General features: G+C 40.2%; 1 protein-coding gene across 3 annotated transcripts in view; it reads left to right on the top strand.

Moving 5' to 3' along the window:
- The window catches only part of mcf2l2 (MCF.2 cell line derived transforming sequence-like 2), a 71,241-nt gene that overhangs the window by 43,296 nt on the left and 6,770 nt on the right, over nucleotides 1–21,175 (top strand). For all 3 annotated transcript variants that reach the window (XM_046857118.1, XM_046857116.1, XM_046857117.1), the window contains exons 16-31: nucleotides 384–450; nucleotides 1,008–1,123; nucleotides 4,547–4,616; nucleotides 4,738–4,830; nucleotides 4,933–5,025; nucleotides 5,110–5,235; nucleotides 5,368–5,589; nucleotides 8,703–8,795; nucleotides 9,183–9,261; nucleotides 10,617–10,671; nucleotides 10,860–10,957; nucleotides 15,331–15,429; nucleotides 16,537–16,620; nucleotides 18,888–18,959; nucleotides 20,143–20,232; nucleotides 20,405–20,520. In XM_046857118.1, coding sequence (XP_046713074.1) covers nucleotides 384–450; nucleotides 1,008–1,123; nucleotides 4,547–4,616; nucleotides 4,738–4,830; nucleotides 4,933–5,025; nucleotides 5,110–5,235; nucleotides 5,368–5,589; nucleotides 8,703–8,795; nucleotides 9,183–9,261; nucleotides 10,617–10,671; nucleotides 10,860–10,957; nucleotides 15,331–15,429; nucleotides 16,537–16,620; nucleotides 18,888–18,959; nucleotides 20,143–20,232; nucleotides 20,405–20,520 — 1,573 coding nt within the window. The remainder of the gene's footprint in view (nucleotides 1–383; nucleotides 451–1,007; nucleotides 1,124–4,546; nucleotides 4,617–4,737; nucleotides 4,831–4,932; nucleotides 5,026–5,109; nucleotides 5,236–5,367; nucleotides 5,590–8,702; nucleotides 8,796–9,182; nucleotides 9,262–10,616; nucleotides 10,672–10,859; nucleotides 10,958–15,330; nucleotides 15,430–16,536; nucleotides 16,621–18,887; nucleotides 18,960–20,142; nucleotides 20,233–20,404; nucleotides 20,521–21,175) is intronic.

Raw genomic sequence — 21,175 nt, 5'->3', positions numbered from 1 at the left:
TCTGGTTTATGTATGTCAGGGTATATGAGAGGAAGCAGAAACAACCTAGCAGACACGTGATCTTTGTATAGTTTGTGGTAGCAGCTTATTTGGAAAACCTACAAAAAGTGCAAGAAAATAAGTTCCCTTTTTTCTAATTCAGCTGAACACAGTGAAAGCGAAATGAAGGTGTCTGCTTTCAGTGTGACTATTGATATTACATATAAAACAAGATGACTTGAGTCTGTGCTGACGATCTCATCAGCATTAACAGTTGTGTTGTTGTTTTTTTGTTTGTTTGTTTAGTTGTTTTTTTTCTTTCAAATTCTGAAAATCTCAATAGATTATTTTCCCTTTAAGCAACCAAACACACTTTTTTTTTTTTTTCCCGTTTCTTCCCGTAGACACATAATGAATGAGCTGATTGAGACGGAGAGACTCTATGTGGAGGAGCTCCAAAGTATAATCGAGGTATGCTGGTCTGTCTATTTTTAAGCGTCTAAGCATCTAAGCACTTTGTTTTACCTCAGGCATGGGATTTGCAAATGCAAAAAGGCTTCGGTAGATCCTGCACATGGTTGCGTAGCAAAACGTCCTTTTTGCCAGTGTTGGGTCTTTTATGTTTCTTGCCAACTTATAATATTAATAAATATTTTTATAGGATACATTTTTATATACATGAACAACAATATAAAAAGAAAGTCACATGTGCAAGTGGTAGCAGCTGTCACCTGCTGCTCATATCAAGCTGGTTTAAACTCTTAACGGCACGCTTTCAACGATTTGATCCGGAGTGTTCTAAATACGATTGTAGATTCAAGCAACTGTAAAGTTAAATGGAATGTCCTCAGACAGACAGACAGACAGACAGACAGACAGACAGACAGACAGACAGACAGACAGACAGAAAGACAGACAGGTGGCATGTTCTGTTCCAGTTAAAACAAAAGAATGAACAACAGTAAGTGATTGTTTAGTGATGTATGTTTGCGCCTTATTGTTGTGTTGTGTTGTTTTCTTTCTTTTAGGGTTACGCTGCAGCACTGGATAATTCCGAAATGGTGCATCTAATACCGGCTGTTTTGGAAAACAAGAAGGATGTGCTGTTTGGCAATCTTGGGGACATCTACACCTTTCATAACAGGCAAGACATAACCTTGCATGAAGACTTATGAAATAACCCTAACATTACCACAAATGGCAATTGCATAAAATGCCCACATGCTTACTACATCCCTGTCATGAGATAAATGACTGCAGGCTCTTAAATAGATCTGTCGTTCTTATTCTAATCCTAATTCTGCTACTGCGTTTTCTTAGAGATTCACGTTTTTGTTCTGAGTGGGGATTGTACTCGACTTCGTGAAGGCAAAACATTACTGAGATCATTTTATCAGAGGGGCCGGTTTTATTCCACTAGTTCCACTCTTGCGCGTTACTCTTTTAAACCATGTATTGCGTATTGGCTAAAATGTAACCAATGTTTCGATAGTTTGGTTATGTTCCTGCTAAAAATTGAAAAAAGGAACACAATTCACGTGATATTCGGCAAAGCCGAAATGAAATCCAGTGGACAATCAGCTGTGTGCACAAGTGCTGGTGTAGGCTGTAGGAAGCAAATCTATAGATGTTTAAATATTTTCACAACATGTAGTCAACACTGTTTTCTTTGTTTCCTCGCTTCGTTTCTCTCATAACATCGACTAGTAATGTGAACCGTCAATAAACTTTCTTTCGGCTTCTCCCGTTAGGGGTCGCCACAGCGGATCATCCATATTCATGATCCGCATATTCGATTTGGCACATGTTTTTACGCTAGAAACCTCCCCATTTATCCGGGCTTGGGACCGGCACTAAGAGTGCACAGGCTTGTGCAACCCTAATGGCTGGGGTCGGTTCCCTGACCGGGTACTGATGTAGGTGTGGTGATGATACCTGGAGTGCAGTCAGCGTTCCAATTCATCCCAGAGGTGTTCAGTAGGGTTGAGATCAGAGCTGTATAGCAGGCCACTCAAGATCTTCCACTCCAACCCATGTAAAGCAGATCTTCATAGAGCTCTTTGTGCACAGGGGCATCGCCATGCTGGAACAGGTTTGGGTCTCCAAGAACGCAAAATAGTATTATAGCGCATCTAAAGACAGTTGAAGCAATTGTGTGCTTCCAGCTTTGTGGTAACAGTTTTGAGAAGAACCACATATGGCAGGAAAGGTATATATATATATATATATATATATATATATATATATATATATATATATATATATATATATATATATATATATATACTGTATATAAATGCAAAGTAATGGAGAGTGTGTTGGAGAAGTAAAGAAAAGAGTGCAGGCAGGGTGGAGTGGGTGAAGAAGAGTGACAGGAGTGATTTGTGATAGAAGAGTATCTGCGAGAGTGAAAGGGAAAGTTTTTTGGACTGTGGTGAGACCTGCGATGTTGTATGGATTAGAGACAGTGGCATTGAGCCAGGAAGGAGGAAATAAGGAATGCCAAGGAGGAAGTTTATGGATATGGTGAAGGAAGACATGCAGGTAGTTGAGGTGAAAAAGGCAGATGTAGAGGACAGGGGGGTATGGAGAAGGATGATCCGCTGTGGCGACCCCTAATGGGAGAAGCCGAAAGAAGAAAAAGAATATACATATAAATAAATATATTGAAGTCAGTTTAAGGAAGAAACAAAAAAGTAAAGAATCTGCTGTAATTGAGAGTAATAGTATTTGGAATGGTCGATCGAAGTTCATGATGAGTGCAAAAGTGTTTTGGTTTTCCAGTGTTGCCCTAAATGTTTTGTTTGAATAGTCTGCTTTAGATCCTCACAGTGGGATTTGGCCAGTCCAAATTGCGGTGACGAAGTTTCACTATGGACTCAGGGTTTTCAAACACTCACACACGTACACGTACACACACCCACACACCCACATACCCACCCACACACAGCGCTCAGCACATTTGTTAGTGTTAAGGCGGTTCTCACACTGCTTTGCACACATTCCTTTGTCTGTTCAGTGTCTGTAGAATATTTACGATGTTAGTCACACCGTTTGGTTGCAAGAGAATTACCCCTCGATTCCTCCAGCTTCGTCCTGCATTCACAAGCCTGCGCTCAGCCATAATAAGATCTCTAATTTATTAGTAGATCCTCGGGTCAGATTCAGCACAATCAGACCATTACCGTCATGTAACACAGTGGTCTGCACAGAGCCCTGACCTCAACCACACTGAACACTTTTGGGTGAAATGCTGACTGAGCTCTTGGTCTCCTCATCCAATATCAGTGGCTGACCTCACAAATGCTCCAAAAGGTCCTTGAGGAAGCCTCCTCAGAAGATTACAGGTTGTTTACAGGTATAGGGGATTCAAACCGGAAAAAGATTCCGAACAAGCAAGTGTTCATGTGTCAAGTTCGAAAGTCGACTAAATGTTTGCATTCTGACTTTTGAACTTTGTCTTAAATTTTCGAAGCGCATGGAATGCATGGAAAATCAAAGGAGCTGATACAACTTTCACTGAAACTGATACTGATGCAAATCTGAGCTTTTTAAAAAATGTTTACACTCCCCTAACGGATGAAGGGCACTTTTAAAGATTTAAAGGTCCTTCGGAACATTTGTTACCCTTTAAATAGGGTTTTATTGTTGTCTATTTTTGATGTGATAGAAATCAATACCAATAACAAAAGGGCCTGTTCAGAGAACGTGCCGAAGAACACTGGTTTTTTATTCGCCACTTATACACTGTTAATTTGATATATATATATATATCAGGAGAGACCAGGGCTCTGTGGGGGCCAAACCATTACTTCCAGTGCTCTCTGTTCTTCTCTATGCTAAGGATAGTTCTAAATTGGTTGTATGTCAGTCGTTCTCCTGCTGCAGCCAATCAGAGGCCTCCCTCTAGTAATGGTATTGCATGATGAAAACCATAAATGAGAAACTTGAAAATGGTATCAAGAGTAAAACCCTGAGAACCATAAAAGTGAAACATGAACGAGAACCAAAACAGCTCGGTAAAACCCTTTACGAATACATGAGTTGCTTCGCTAGAAGGAAGTGAAAACAAATAGGTATATGTACACACATTAATCAACACCAGGAAAACCTGTGAATAAAGACATGATAAAGAGCTATTAAAAGAGTGATTGAGAGGATTGATACACGCTGCCTTTATATGTTCATCCTGAGACCTGGTTCTGGAGGCGGCATTTTCTTTGTTGGGGTGCGGTAAACGCTGGTAGCAGGTAGCCTACGCTCTTGACCCACTGGTGCTAATTGAGTAGTAGCAAAATGAGTTTGTGCATGACGTCCTATATATATATAAAAACGATGTTAAGCAATGTGATGTAATGTGAGTAATAAAACCTGTCAGAACATGCTGTTATTGGAAAACACCGCCCCGACCTTGATTATTTTTCCAGCAACATTACGGCTTGCATTTATTTATTTATTTTATTTCTTACATAACGTAATAACGCATGAATTGAATTGCTCTTGCTTTTTTTTCCTCATGTCCTCAGTTATTCCAGTCTGTTTTTTTTTTTTTATTTCTTTTCTGCAGGACATTTCTCAAAGAGCTGGAAAATTGCGTGGAGAAGCCGGAGTTAGTGGGCACATGCTTCTTGAAAAGAGTGAGTAATTCCATAAGGCCCCGATGAAAGCGGTCGCGCCGCGGGCCGTGGCATTGACTCCAGGCTCTAGGATATTGCTAGGATTGAAAATGAAAGGCTGTCTGCCTCTGCTATCCCACAGAAAGAAGAACTGCAGATCTATGAGAAATACTGTCAAAATAAACCTCGGTCTGAGGCTCTCTGGAGGCAGTGTGGGGACAGTCTGTTCTTTCAGGTGACGCCGGAATTCATATACTATATGCCTTCTCTTCTTATTGCTTCTCTTTACCGGAAATAATAAACGGTTATGCACAGGTAGCAATTCCTTCTCTCACAGGAATGCCAAAAAAGGTTGGACCACAAGCTCTCCTTAGACGCGTACCTGCTAAAGCCAGTTCAGAGAATCACCAAGTACCAGTTACTGCTCAAGGTAATGTGCCGTGCTTCAGATTAAATCATTATTGACAGTTTGGATTGCTGAAGTCGTTTCCGTTTTGTGTTTTTTTTTCTATAGGAAATGCTGAAATGCAGCAAGAACTCGGAAGGCACGGCGGAACTGGAGGAAGCTCTGGCCACCATGTTGGATATCATAAAATCTGTTAATGATTCAATGCATCAGATTGCCATCACTGGGTTTGAGGTATTTGCATATTTAAAAAAAAAATGAAAATAAAAAAATAAATGTATTCATGGTGGTGATTTCGTGTGGCCATTCTTGAGCTCGTACTCATTGCAGGAGGACGTACATAATGGTGACGGTATCTCTATCTAGGGTAATTTGAATGACCTGGGCAAGCTGCTCATGCAAGGCTCTTTCAACGTGTGGACAGACCACAAGAAAGGGCACAACAAAGTCAAGGACTTGGCACGCTTCAAGCCCATGCAGAGACACCTTTTCTTGTACAACAAGATGATTTTGTTCTGCAAGAAGCGCGAGGAGAACGCAGACGCCCATGAGAAATCCCCGTCCTACGGTTTCAAACATTCTCTAAAGGTACGAACCAACACCAGGCCTTGACCTCCTTTGCAACACTAACAAACAGGAACGGGTTTGTGGTTAAAACTATGTGTGTGCTATACATTTGCTTTTACGTTTTTCGCACCGAAACTACAGCTATGAGAGTGCATCGTTAAAACACAGTCTTAGAATTCTATGCAAAACAATCGCGCTGCACCACATCATGCGTACTGCGTTTTTAAAGATTCCCTTTCTCAAAAGGATCGCGGCACACCGTGTTAGATCCTACATCCTACTCGAGAATCTGAAGCTCGACACAGCTAAGGATAGTTCGAGCAGCTTTGCCTGTGAGCCTGAGAATAGAGGATTGACGAATAAAAAGGGGCATCGGAACGTATAAAAAATATAGCAATACATTCTAGACTTCTGTTAAAGAAGGCGTTAACATTGACCATATCAAACATATTACGTTGCTAGCAAACCTCCAGGTTGACGGCGAGACAAAAAACAAATGACGATGAACAATACTAGTTATAACACAGTGTTGATAAATCTCGAATCCTGATTGGTTTATTCGTTTCTTTTAGCAGCCGTCCATAGTAAAAAGTTGTTCTGTATTGATTAGTGGTTCTTAAAAGGATTTCTGCAATTCCCTATTTTGGAGGTTGGTGAATTTTCAAGCCCCACCTGACCTCCATCACCCCAAAAATGACATTAATTCACGTTTAAAAAGTTCCAATTTGTTGAAATATCAAATTCTAAATTTGGGCTGCACGATTTGGGGGATATGTCATGTTGCGATATTGCAATATGCGATATAATAAACTGTATCACGAGTCCACCTGATCAGGGAAATTGCACACAGGTTGGCGACGATGCTGAAATGTGTATTTGTAAAACTGTAAAGGTTTTCAAAATGATTCATTCTTTACAAAATAAAATAACATTTGCATCAATATAAAAAATAAAAATAAAAATGTATATAATATATATATTTCTCCAAGGTACAGCTGAATTAAATAAATAAAAAATAATTAAAAACATATACATTTTCACAAAAACAAACAGGGAATATCCTGCCGCTGGCTTCTGCAGTTTCAATTATTTACCTGTTTTTCTGCTGAATTTAAGATACAGTATCTGATTACATTTTATATATTATATACAGAATATTGCTAACAAATGTATGGTGTGAAAGTTGAGCATTTGATAATAGGAATCAGCAAGATGTAACAAACAGACAGACAGACAGACAGCCAGTGTGTGTGTGTGTGTGTGTGTGTGTGTGTGTGTGTGTGTGTGTGTGTGTGTGTGGTAAAGCAGAGGTTGCCAGGTGAAGGCAGCCGCGTGTGTGTGCGGGTGTGAGTAAAAAGGAAGATAAATGAAAACTAAAAGAAAACTTTTATCTGTTGAAACATAAACCGAGACTTTCTGGTCTTTCCTGCTTTGTTAATTTCGTGGAAAATCTGCAAATTCTTCTTAGAAAGTAAGAATGTAAAGTAAGAATGTGTCCCACACAAGCACGCAGGTATTTCGTTAACAATGACGTTCGCCGTCATATCATCGCACAAGCTGACCTCGCGATACAGCACTACTCTAAACCAATAACAGAGCGAGAAAGAGCGAGTTCAAAAAACGTTTTGTCTTTTCATTTACTTGCATTAATGACCTAAATGTTTGCGTTTGCATTGAGTGTATGATTTTGTATTAGAGAAAATCATAAATAAGGACTAATGAAGAAGAAAAATTTCTGTTCATTGCGCCCCACATCATGTCTTTATTCCCCGATAGAGGGGTGAGCCCCACATTTTGAGCATCACTGGATTAGATACACTGGTAAAAAAAGATATTTTTTGGTTATTTTGCACCTTTGGGAGGACATCTCTCAAAACCGAAGGTCTTGATGATGGTTGACATTACATTTTCTCTTGGTAAAAAAAGTAGCCTTTACTACCACCTGTTTTAGTGTCACACTGAAACCGGACCTCACATCATATTAATATTAATACAAAAGAATTTCTAATTGTTATTTAATAAATGTATTCAGGCTGAACAGCCACCATATAGATCACAAGCAGAGAAAAGATGATGTTCAGGAAAGTCTCTGTTTTGTTTACATCACTGACTCCCTCTGTCTCATCCACGTTACCCCCAGTCTTCTTGTTGCCTTCTGACTTTTAATTGTGACTTCCATAATCTAGTCTACGTCTGTGGTGTGCGAGAGCCAGGAAATAATACACAGTTGAAAAAGCCACGCAATGACAGGAAATAGGTTGATCTAGTCTACGCCTGTGGTGTGCAAAAGCCAGGAAATAATACACCTTTGAAAAAGCCACGCAATGACAGGAAATAGGTTGATGGGCTGAAAACGGCGCAATGAGAAAAAAAAACATTGACATTTTACCAAATAGATTCAAACAATAGTAAAGAATCTGGTTTGAAAATGTAATGAGTGAAAGTAAAAAAGTGTATATAAATAGCGAAGTACCCATAGCAGAAAAATCTACATAAGTACAGTAACGTAAAGTATTTGAACCTCATTCCCTCCCACCTCTGAAGATAAGCGATACGCAGCATTAATCCATATATAAAAACACGTAACACGTTTATTGCTATTGAGATTTATTTCGCATCCAGTAGCGAGTGATAAATGAGTCACTGAACAAATTTCATGTGTACATTTTCTACCTGACAAGGTTTTTTTTTTGTGGGTTTTTTTTTTTTTTAAGATTGTATCTTGGAAGATACGATCTTTCTGCTTAGCTGCTCGGAATTCATGTATTTCTGCGTGTTTCTCCCATCGCGTGGTTCCAAATTTGGGGTCTGAAAAAACAGTTTTGAAGAGAAACGCCATGTGCCTCATTTAAAAAAAAAAAAAGGATTTATATGTTAGGTTTTTATCCCTTAAAGCAAATGAGGCATTGCACAGGTTCGATCAAAAAAACTCACATTCAATCTCATATTCTTCCAAAGGTTGTCCTACAATAATGATTTATTAGTGTATTTATTTGTTTATTGCTGTGAATAAAACCTTCAATACTTCATTGCTGTAGTTTTGCCTGTAATTAATGTGCAGGTTTCCACACCTGCTTTTTTTTTTTAAATGAAATATACTCATATAAGGATATGTTTGATGTGTTTTGTGGCAGATGAGTGCTGTTGGAATTACTGAGAATGTAAAAGGAGACGCCAAGAAGTTTGAAATCTGGTACAATGGGAGAGAGGAAGTCTACATCATTCAGGTATGGAAATAAGGAATGAGATATGAAAACGTGTTTTCTGCTATTTGAACACTAAGGATTTATTTCTGGGTAGACTTTTGTGTGTGTGTGTGTGTGTGTGTGTGTGTGTGTGTGTGTGTGTGTGTGTGTGTGTGTGTGTGTGTGTGTGTAATGCAAGATTTGACTTTCAAATCCATTCGAAAAGTAGACAAAGACCAAATACACACAAACTGTGCACACACACACACACACACACACACACACACACACACACACACTCACTACCTGCATTGTCAAGCTTCCTGTAGCACTTGCTTTATTCGTCTGCTTGGTCACTAGGGGGCACTGTTGCTTCTCAGGCTGCTGCAGTGAGTCAGTTAGTGAATTGATTTGCTTTCTCTCTCTCAGGCCTCCTCCATGGACATAAAGAACACGTGGGTGTCCGAGATCAGGAAAGTACTGACGGGCCAACTGGAGGCGTGCAAAGGTGTGTGTGTGTCCGGATGTTGTAGGATGTGTAGGGCACACATGTTTCTGTATTCAATTCACAGTTTGGTTAGGATAAAACCAAAAGTATTTACCCTTTCCCAAGATCCTTCACTGTTTATTTTTATTTGCAATATAAATGTAGGCAAAATAGCGTAGAGTTAGAGTGTTACATAGTTATACTGCAGGCTAAAGGTTAGAAAAAAAGAAAACCAAAAAACGTGCAACGTCACTGGATCCCAGATTTGAGGCGATGTTTTGGGAACTTTAAATTCCAGCTGGTGTTAGTTGTAATTTTTGTATCATCTGTTAGTTTATAGATTATAGATTAGAAAGCTAAATGTTGATAGTTTAATCTATAACCTATAGATTATGAAGTCATGTAGGAAAGTCAGTGACTCGTTAATAACAAATTTCTGTGTGTATATATATATATATATATATATATATATATATATATATATATATATATATATATATATATATAAATTCTTTTTTTAATGTATCTTATTTATTTATTTATTACGTACAATGAAATTATATATATTTATTTATTTATTTATTACGTACAATGAAATTATTTTATATATATATATATATATATATATATATATATATATATATATATATATATAAAATAAATTCTTTTTTAATGTATCTTGTTTTTATTTATTTTTACGCAAATTTTTCTAATGCTTTAATAAACGAGGGTTGCTGCTTTAGAAGTTCCTGTGTATTTATATAAATATAATTTCATTGTACTTTTACTTCAAGATATTCATTTTGACTCAAATGTTCATTAGAGATCAAGATGAGAAATCAAATCATATATATATATATATATATATATATATATATATATATATATATATATATATATATATATATATATATTTTTTTTTTTTTTTTTTTCTTACCCATTATTCTCAATACAGGAACACGATTGGCTTAAATGTGTTATGATGCAACGCCACTTGCCAATTACTTGTTTACAGCTTGTCAGCTTTTGCTTTTTCATCCTGCACAGTTTATAGTATTGTAGATCATCTTCTGGAATAATATACAGTGGAAGTTGGTGTTTAGTGTGTAAATCATCGCCAGCCAATGTGACACTCTTTTCCTCAAACTGAACATGACCAAATTTGTGGTATATTTCATGTACATTTAAATCTCCTGCTCTCCCTCGTGTTCGTACACACGCCGCGTATCGGCGTATCGTCTTTCTCTGTCGCTTTAGTGCGCTGTGCTAAACAACGTGTATCCATCATTAAACTCTGAGATTTGTACCTCACTGTTCAGCGCTGTGGGAATATCCAACCTTTGAACAACCTATTTCTACCTCTCTTACTCTCGCAGAGGCAAGTCAGCTCCATCAAAGAATCACCGAAAACATTTACCACGCTCCCATGAGGTACTTTGTGTTTGTGTGTGTCTTTATATATATTATGTTGCGTGTTTGTGTGTGAGCCCACCCAGATAAACGATCCATCTTGGTACACTGCCAGGTTTTCCACATGAAGTCTGCTGAATAGTCATTCATCGAGAAGAACAGTGTGGCTTCCACCTCTTGTTTGTTCATGCTGTGTTTTTCTCCAGCAGGAACATTCGCAAAGTGGCCCTGAGGCAGTCGGACTCCTCGAGCCCAGAGACAGGCTACAAGCGCACCGACGGCGGCCCCAACATGAGGCAGAAACGAGGTGAGACCTCGGCTTTGTGCTGCAACCAAAGCGCCTCCGAATATAATAACCAACGCCTCAGTTTGAGATTTCGAGAACAAAGAGAATTAGTGAGCAGTACACACCGAGAAGCGAAATACAGTCACAGAAATACAGCTACAACCCGCATACCTACTGGGAACTATTTAGGCCACCATCATTAATTGCGAAATTATTCGTAATTCCGAAAGGGCTGCCGTCCAAACTCTCTTTCGCGAATAATTGAGTGTTATTTGGCACCGCGCTCAGCTCTCCTTCAGAACCCTCTCTCTGCTGGTGCCCTGCAAATGCCTTTAAATGATTTATCAGGATATTTATATCTCATTATACCACTGCGTTGTCGAATTCTCCTTTTTTTTTTGGTCAGAAGGTGTTGATTTTCTATAACAGCATGACCCTGACAGTAGGCAAATCACCAGTTTATTTTACTCCTGTTTTTCGAATGAGTTACCATAGTAACGGCTTATTCACAAGATCTTTTCACGGATTTTTGAAACAAACGAAAAAGTGTTGTTTTACAAAATAGATTGTTTGAACAGTGCATATTTATTTCATTATTTCCATTACTGGAAATTTTTTCTTTTTCTGGGTAACATTAAAACGTATATTTTCTCTTAATGACAACTTTATTAAAGACCGTTTGTAAGTAGTTCTAACATAAGGGACACCAGGATTTTGAATCGGATTGCGTTCACACAATGAAATGCAGCTATAAACTTTACAAGTACAGCCTTTCCATTTTAAAAGAAATAAGCATTGGTGAATTGAAGAATAATAATAAAAAAAACCACTTCATGCTGTAACAGATGAATCATCAACCGTACCATAGGGTTTTTATTTAGTTCAAAACAAACCGCTTTGTTCGAGAGGCTCATTTGACAGATTCTGGGATGTTTGCTTTACTGGTACACACATGTACACCAATCAGCCATAGCATTATGACCTTATAACTGTTATTAATTATGAGCGGTGAAGTAAAAAACACTGATTACCGTTTCAACATGGCACCTGTTAGTGTTTGGGATTTATTGGGCAGCAAGTGAATATTTTGTCCTCAAAGTTGATGTGTCAAAAGCAGGAAAAAATAAGCAAGCGTAAGGATTTGAGCGAGTTTGACGAATTGTGATGGATAGACGACTGGGTCAGAGCGTTTCCGAAACTGCAGCTCTTGAGGGGTCTTCCAAGTCTGCAATGGTCAGTATCTATCAAAAATCATCCAAGGAGGGAACAGTGGTGAACCAGCGAAGGCCCGTGTGGTCCGGTCCAACAAAATCACTGAAGACGTTAATGCTGTTAATGCTGTTAATGCATACACAGTACACAGGTTGGAAAGCAGGGCTGTGACATTCAAAATACGCCAACTCAAACTGATAATACGCTCTAATTGGGTGCAATTGGATCGCTAGACACGTCTTAGCTTATGTATGAAGCCAAATCGTGTTTTCTTTTTTTTTTTTTTTTTTTCACTTCATTAAGGTTTCAGATTCCAGTCAATTTTTATGAATGGACAACATTTGTTTATTAACTAAATGCAACAGACTGGAATATTCAATCATCAAATCATTTTAGTTGACTGGCCACCACAGAAACTAGACTCATTCAAATGCACTGGCATCATTGGGATCAGAAATTAGCTGATGGAAACGCTTGGTAGTAGAAACCCGCTCGTGAAAAAGCACCCATGGCAGTAGAAGCCATATTTGTTATTCATGTCGGCCCTCTGGGGCTGTAAGTGAAGGATAATCATCATTAGAATAAAATAAAATAAAAATAAATGCCACCGAGCTGGTCTACTCCCGTTTCCTGTAGGAATGAGTATCTGATTTGTATGAATGTTGCAACAGCACACGTTAACCACAAGTCATTAAGAATATAGCGTTGGTTCCAGGCCGGACTCGGCTTCCTTAGGTTCTTGTGCACTTAGAATTTACTGTGGATTGATCTAAATTACAGAAGCTTTTAAAGTACTGCTTTATTCTTAATTATGTGTTGGCCAGCCAGCACTTCCCATTAAAAGACAAACACCAGTCACCAGGGTGATGCATCTTGCAAAACACACACACACTGTTCACTCTCTTTACCAATGTTTGACTTTTTGTTTGTGATTGCCATTTGGGTTGAACCTCAACACTATTATATTGTGTCACTTTTTGAACCTTTCTGGTCTGGAGATCCCAATTTCTGATTGATTGCATTACACCCGATAAAACCTGTTCTCCGAATACATAATACAGCTCAAGATGGCTAGACGATACATTGATCTTGTAAACGCTGCTGTCTTGTGCTGCAGGAGTAAACCCTATGCGTGAAGGTGATTCTGACAGATCTGTCACCCCTCCGAGGACAAAAAGACCCGTTCATCGGCCCACCGGCTCAAATCTGGGTCAATAAAGCAGGAGAAAACAAGCTGTACGATTCGCTTCGTCCTTTATGCTGATTGGCGTCTGCACCTTGTGCCTCGCACCAGCCCTCGTGCGTCAGCGCGAACGCCTCCCAAATCTGTTAGCAACCCGATGCTTCCAAACACAAAACGGCTGGCATGCTTATTTTCAGACTGCTTGAGTCCCACTTTGTAGATATAGATTTTTTTGCAAATTTAGAGCTTCATTGGGGGGGAAAAAAATGAAAAAAGTTGTGCGCCATTTCGGGCAAAGCTACCGTATGTGAAAATGATTTATTGATAACAATTTGCAATATTAGCAGCTGTCTTGTAGCAGAAATCTCGCTCCACTAATGAGACTCAAAAGATTTATTCTTCAGCAAATGATAAGACACATACTGTGGCCCCATCTGGCTGTTTGATTTGAAAACTGTTGTGGAAAGAGCGACGTCTAAAGCTGTGAGCTGTAGGCAGAGCTTATTTCGTGCCTGAGCTTTGATATGGGCCCGGCTTTTAGAAAAGTTTTCAGGAAGTTATATGTCGTATATTCGCTGCTGAGCAGCGTGATTTCAGGGCAGTCAGAGCCTGTGCTTCTCAGGAATGCTTGAGTTTCAGAATCACTTTAAGATCTGCCACCTCGGACCGGCGCGTACGCCGAGGTGTTAACGCCGATCGAGAACGCGCGAGTCTGTGATTACGCCGTTTTTGTTACGATCGTGGCACTGCTTCTGTAGCAAAAAACAAAAACCTTGTGAGGACTCTTCAAGGGCGTGCTGGTAAAGCGAGTACTAACTGTCCTTCACACGCTCTAGAAGATGCTGACACGGGAACTTTGGAAGTTGAAAGTTAGACTTTTTTTCACAGACGACCCCGGGATGAGTTGTGTGGACGTCCGGTAGACTCAAACGTGCTGTTGTTCTGCGAGGTAAAAACTCGTTCTAGAGCTTGTCCGACTCCGAGATTATTACAGTATTCCCTTCGGATAAGTTTAGGCTCCGCATGTTGCGAGACGCTTATGTTTCGCAATGCTTCAAACAGCCTGGCATGAAAGTGGGGTTTAACACTCCAACCTGAAAAATCAATTCCGCTTCCTTTGAGACCCATGAAACCCAGCAACAGATCTTTTTCAAACTGTTGCTCATGCTGTGCATTCTTTCTCTTCCTCCAGCTCACAGATGCCCTTGATTGGTTAGTGTCACGCTGATTGACAGGGTGCAGATTTCAAGTTGCTGAAGGCTGTGGCATCGTCGTTGCACTTCTCATCGTCTCTTTCTGTGCTTGCTTTTCTTTGGGGATTTCACTTTGTAATAGGCGACAAAAGGAGGTTTGACACGTCATGTATTGCCCAGGGAAACAGGATGTAGTTAAAGGCAACAACATGTTTCCTGAAAACTGAGCACAAATGACAGATAATAACATTTTCAAGCATGGCTTTTTGTTCAAATTAGTTTTCCATTGTAAAAATTTTTGAGAGGAAATCCTGATTTAAAAAATCACCATTTTAAATCAAGTAGCGGCAGGAACACTGCACACTAGCGATGTTCGTTCACGAGACATGAAACAGAATTGAGTAGTTCAGCTCTCGACTCTTGTAGTCCGAGTCGTTAGTTCTTTTATAGCGCGAATCCCATTGACGCCGTGCGGTTTGCTATCAAAGTTGTTGTATGTAGACGTGTTGGGGGATCTTCTTATTGAACATGTACGATTTGATTTTCTTTCTGCTTGAAAGACAGAAATGAACTAAATGCAAAAATATTCGATCATTTTGATGAATGAGATTCAAAAGAACCAGTAACTGAAATGATCCGATCTTCCCATCACTACTGCAATCGATCTTAAATTCAAAAAAAATATTCTTTGAATTGACAGTTCACAGGGTCTTTCCTTTTACTGTGCATGCTTCTGCCCTCTCATGCGTCTCCACTAACCCTCTCTGACCAGTGTGCTTCTTTCCTTTTCCGCTTACCTCCATCAGCTGGCGCCGTGTCCACGCTTAGCTCAGACCCGTCCTCGGCTCTGGCTAGAAAGCGCTTCACCCTACAAGGCCTGTCCAATCGCAGGTCCCTGCCATCAGGTAACGCCTACAAAGCCTTCGCCACGTCGCACCTCACACGCCCTTCAGAGCGCAGTCCCGCCTCAAACTGTCTCCCGTCGTCCATATCACGATAAATCATCCTCGCAGCCGTCTGTCATTCATCTTGACATGCACTATATTTTTTTTTCTCCGCAGTGCTACTAAATAGACCGCATGAACCCAGGGTGCTCTTTGTCAGAGCGGGAGAATTATTATCGTACTCTGAGATTCTCACAGGAATTAAAATAGTAGCAAAACGGGCCGAGCAGTGCATTGAGACAAAAGAAAACATGAAAGGTGAAATTCCCCGCACTCAAGCAAATGTCATAGTGTACCGTTTCAACGTGCCTTTGTCGCGCTGTTGACATTTAAAATAATAATAAAAAAATAAATAAATGTTTTACTATTTTTGTCGATTTGAGGTTCCGCTTCGATCTTTATCGCGCAGAGGATGGACATGGACACGTGCTCCTACGCTGCATAAATTATAAAGCAATTTCTGGATATGAAGACGTGCACTTTTAATACAGCAGCAAAGCGTAGTTTACCAGTAACTTCCACCTGGGAGTTTGATCGTGTAGCTGATTCTCGTGCGTCCACGTCTGCGATGGAGGCCATCAGTACATCGATTAGTCACGCCGACATTTCAGGGCAGCGTGTCAATATTACGCGTATCGGCTAACCCAGATGACTCCTGCTCGAGAACTTGAGGCTGCCAATAAATTTCATAATGTTAGCATACCGGCCATTGATTTTTTTTCGAGCAGGGCTTGCGAAGCACCGGACCGCTGGTGTGTCCACGGTCTGTCATTATCATCTCACGTTTCCTTTTTCTCCGCTTCATTCATCATGCATTTGTCAGTCGACGAATCAAAAGCAGGAGCGATTCAGCAAACGAAATATTAAAGTTTTCTCATGTGTTGCTCAGGAAAAACAAAAACAAAACAACAACCCCACCTGGTGTTGTTCGCTAGAAGACAGGAATCAATACAGCGTGTTTTTTATCTTATATACACACCGAATGCATGTCTTTTCTATCGCTCTAATCTGCTTATGCATTTTCTCTCCTTTGTCGTATCACTAACCAAACCCTGCTTTTTGCTCCAGAGCCGACGCCTAAGGAGGCCGAAGTCCCTCGCCGCTTCTCTCTAGCCTCCTCCCTCAGCGCGCCCTCTACCACGCGCACTAAAGGTACACCGACAGCCATGTTTGCTCTCTGTGAGACAGATAACTCAAGGAATGCGGCAGAATGAGAAGGCCAGACTTATGACTTACTCATAAAGGGAACCATAAGTTCACACCTTAAAAAAAAAAATGTAAAGTGTAAAACGCTTGAAATTAAGTTCTCGGAATTCTGTACCAGTACACGGGCGTCAGCGTGACGCATGCAGTGTACGTCTCGGCGACGTCGGCACCGCATCGCCTTTTTGATCATCTGTCCCTGAGCATGACGTGTCGCCGTTCTAAGGTCTTAGAGATGCTTGCTTTCATCTTCACACTCAGCGTGTGATAAGGAGATTCTTCTTCCCTTAACACGATATTCCTCCTGTGACTAATCAACATGATCTATGTTTCGTCTTTTGTGTGTGTGTGTGTGTGTGTGTCTACAGTCAACTATTCAGACTCGTCTAAAGCAGGTTTTACACCATATGAATTACGGCCCAGATGTCACTGTTTCAGACCGAAAAAAAAAGGTGTCAGTTGTCAAAAAATCCTTTAGTCATTAAAACATTTGGGATTAAAGAAAAGAAAAAAAAAAGGTCTCTTTAATGTCTCGTCAAAGTTCTGCTGAGACCATGCAGAAAAAGCGACATGGCCTGGAAAGAAATAGATAAAAGTCAAGGATTGAAGAAACAGAGGATGAATTACAGCTTTCCAGTGAAGTAGCAGCTAATGAGAACGCGTACAATCGATTTGTATTTATGACTCCTGGTACGATCGACCTTCCGATCCTTCGGACCCGCGAATGGAATCGTGTTGAATCACCACGTGGGTCTGATTTTTATGAAATCGTCATGATGTTATACAACGTGGACCAACAAGTGAAAATCTCAAAACGGTTTGCTTGCACTTACACTATATGGACAAAACTTTGCGGACACCTGACCAAAAGATTCTGATGTAGGGTGAGGAGAGAAAGCCTTGAGGTTCAATAACAGGCCACTAAAGATTTACAGTGCATTTACAGCATTCAACAGATGTCCTTATCAAGAGCGACGTGCAAAGGTCAGTGAACGAATCGAAACTGGTTCACTAGTACTTAAAAGAAACGTGGAAAATAAGTGCTTGTGTTTCCGGAAGATTGAGGTTTTCACCTGTTGTTTGAAGAGTTCGGACTTCTAGGGAAAGTTCATTCCACCACCTCGGTGCCAGAACAGAGAAGAGTCTTGATGTACAGTATACATACCTCTTTCCCCGAGAGAAGGTGGGAGCAGTCGAAGATCTTCCACTCCAACGCTTGTCAGCTCATGGAGCTGGTTTTTAATGCAACCACATCCAAAGACACTTTATACAATTGTGTGCTTTCAGATTTGTGGCTGGAAAAGTCAGGTGTCCCAATACTTTTAAACATCCGTACAGTGTACATTGTGAAATACTTCACTTTGTGTAGTTTTTGTAGACTGACAGTTCTCTTGGTTCATGACCTAGAAAACCAGTATCAGGATGTATTTATTCACTTGAGACTCTGGGTAAAGGCCATAGATATAAATAGAAATGTATTACAGCAGACATTATTTGTCACAGTGTAGAAGATTGTATGATGAGATGTTCATCGCATTATATTATACGATGAAGATCCCGAAAAAATTGTCTTTCTGCCTATGATCTCAATCGGCGCGAAACATCGGTCAAAGTGAACTCGAGCTAATAGGATAGTCCATTCCCTCGTTTTCGTCATGCGCAGCCCTCTACTATTGGTGGACGCTGTCAGAACTTTGGTATGTGATGGCACTAAACGTCACATGACCACCAGTTTCAGTCTCGGTTTACGTCTGTGACGGCGAACCTGGACAAAAAGCCGTGTTTACAAAGACCTTAATAGTCCAAAACCAGCTCTAGACTAAAGAACATTTATGAGCAGTGATCTGAAGAGACATTGTGCAGGTGTGTTCCTCATTATTAAACAGACTACATCACAGAGATGTCATTGTGGACCTTGTGCGGATGTTGCCTTGAGGTGTGTGTGTGTGTGTCTGTGTGTCTGTGTGTGTGTGTGTGATATTTAAATTTCATCAGTAATAAACAGTAACTCTTAATAAGCTGACATTTAGAAAGTCGTGCGTTCTTTCTCGAACTTTGCTTCCACCGCTGTCGGCGTGTATCATGAGGAAAATACTCGACGCCTGCAGAGGAGCGAAAGCTCGTTTAACGCACATTATCTGGATGCTCTTTTCTCCGGTCCGAGCAGATCGGTGGCGTGTTTTTTTGCGCTAATAATCTCCCATTGCTTTACTCAGGTCCTCTTTCCGCGACCATTAAAAGCAAGAGACACCAGATTAAGAGTGACCCGACTCCGTTCGGTTATGAAGGTATTATTCAGAGATGCACGATGGCTGTGCATGTGGAACGTCACGGTCGTGGTGTGTATTCGGGGTCGAGATCGGTGTGAACGCCTGACATGCTGTAGTATGATATGTGCATGAGGTGCATGGGCAGAGGGGTTGATGTTGTGGACTGAATTCCTGTGTTTTTTTGTGTAATCGAATGTCCTCACTGCATGTGTGTGTTATATTTATACATATTAGCCAACGCTACCGGATACCACAGCACAATAGCCATCCGTTTGAGCGCTAATACTTGCTTTGAAACTTACAATGGATTAGACAGTACAAACATGCGCTATTAAACCTTTAGAATTGTTACCAAATTTTCTATCTTGGCACTAGTTGTAGCTAACTAGCAAACATGGCTAGTGTTTGCTAGTTAGCGAAAAAAGCTTGAAAACTTGCATAGTGCTTTACCTGGTGTAATCAAGCGAATTTGCTATCACGCTTGGCTAGTGCTTAACTGAACCATACAATCTTCAGTTTATTCGCTACGTGACTAGTTATTGACGCAGGGTTTTTATTTTTTTGTTATCGTTCAAATTTGCTAGCAGATTTTCAATCTTGGCACTAGTTTTAGCTAACTAGCAAACATGGCTAGTGTTTGCTAGTTAGGGAAAAGGCTTGAAAACTTGGCTAGTGTTTTACACGATGTAATCAAGCGAATTTGCTCTCAAACGTGGCTATATGATATATTTTGCTATACTCCCCTTGACTAGGAGTTTACACAGGAGGTCATTTTTAATAATTGCCAATATTAGTTAATAAATGTTTCATTTTTCATTTTTTCTTCACACAGTATAATAGCTATGCTGCATATGGTTTGCTACAGACTGGGGCTCTGGACCTGAGCTAATCACTTTAGGAGAAATATTTAACTTAATGCCAATTAACTCACGTGTTTTTTTATTGATATAATGTAATATTCCTCATTAGCTCATTTGCGAGCCTAAAGCGTTATATTTCCATTTATTTGTATGTTTATTTCTTTCTTTCTTTCTTTACTGGTGAAAGGGTCTTTCCGTAGATTTCCTGGTGATGTTTGCATGCGCATGTGTGTGTGTGTGTGTGTGTGTGTGTGTGTGTGTGTGTGTGTGTGTGTGGGTGGCGCAGTAGCGCCCCTCAGTGTCGGACACGTATATTAATCAGAAGGGTACTCTCCTCTCAGATTCATTGCGAGAAGCTCTTCCCGCTGACAGAAAAAACAAAGGTACAGCAAGTACCAAGCCTGCTGTGCCTAGGTCCACGTCTCAACCAGGTAATCAGCAGTGCGAGAAAGAGAAAAACGGTTGTGTCCGATTCTCACGGTTTCTTTCTTTGGTTTTTTTCTCTCTCTGCAGTAGGACCTCTGAAACCCATATTTTTCTGAAAGTATTTCATTTATTTTTTCCCCTCAATGATCCATGTCAACTTTTTTTTCCCCCTTGAAGGATGGAGCCAGCGCCGTTTACCTTCAATGGACACAGAGGACTTTGAGACCATCCCATCCAGCGCTGAAGAACTTTCGAATTCATCAGACGGAGAGGACGAGAGCGGTAACAAAAACGTACGCAGTGTCTCAGAAACGTCGAGTTTAATAACAACCAAGACGTTCGGCAAATATGCGCCGGTTTTATTTCGAGTCTTATCCTCATTCCTGTCCTGGCTCATTCCCTTGAAATTCTTCCTAATCTCTTTAGGGAGGGAAAAGAAAAAAAAAAGACTTTTAATGATGCATCGCTATCTCAGATGCCGGTTCTAGAGGTTGGCGAGATTTGACATTTAACAAACCCGAAAGTGGAAAATCTTATCCTGCTGTGGTCTCCCCTCCGCCTTTAAATACCCCCGGGGTGCCTTTTTAATCTGCCTGGAGGACGAGAGCAAAAGATCTGATTAAAAAGAGAGGCTCGATCAGAGCGCCAGAGGACACCGTCTAATATGTCCCGCTGAGTAAAAGGTTTCCCTTTTCATGCACAGCTTCACCACTAGATGGCGATGTTTAAAAAAATTGTTTATTTTTATTTTTATTGAGCCAGAGCCATTTATTGGAATTCGGATGATGACAGGACGAGGTGCTATTGGAAAGCAAGTCACTACTCGACCTCGAATTCTCTCTAATTAATTCACCCAGAAGCTTTTATTTTCTTTTAGGAGCATGTTCATTACTTTCCTTTGTTTCATCAATGACATGCTGTGCTTTATTTTGTTGTTCGTTTTGTAAT

This window comes from Silurus meridionalis, chromosome 9 (genome assembly GCF_014805685.1).
Source record: "Silurus meridionalis isolate SWU-2019-XX chromosome 9, ASM1480568v1, whole genome shotgun sequence".
In the NCBI taxonomy this organism is placed as follows: domain Eukaryota; kingdom Metazoa; phylum Chordata; class Actinopteri; order Siluriformes; family Siluridae; genus Silurus; species Silurus meridionalis.
The sequence above is the reverse complement of the archived record's forward strand: the minus strand, read 5'-3'. Positions and strand labels throughout refer to the sequence as shown.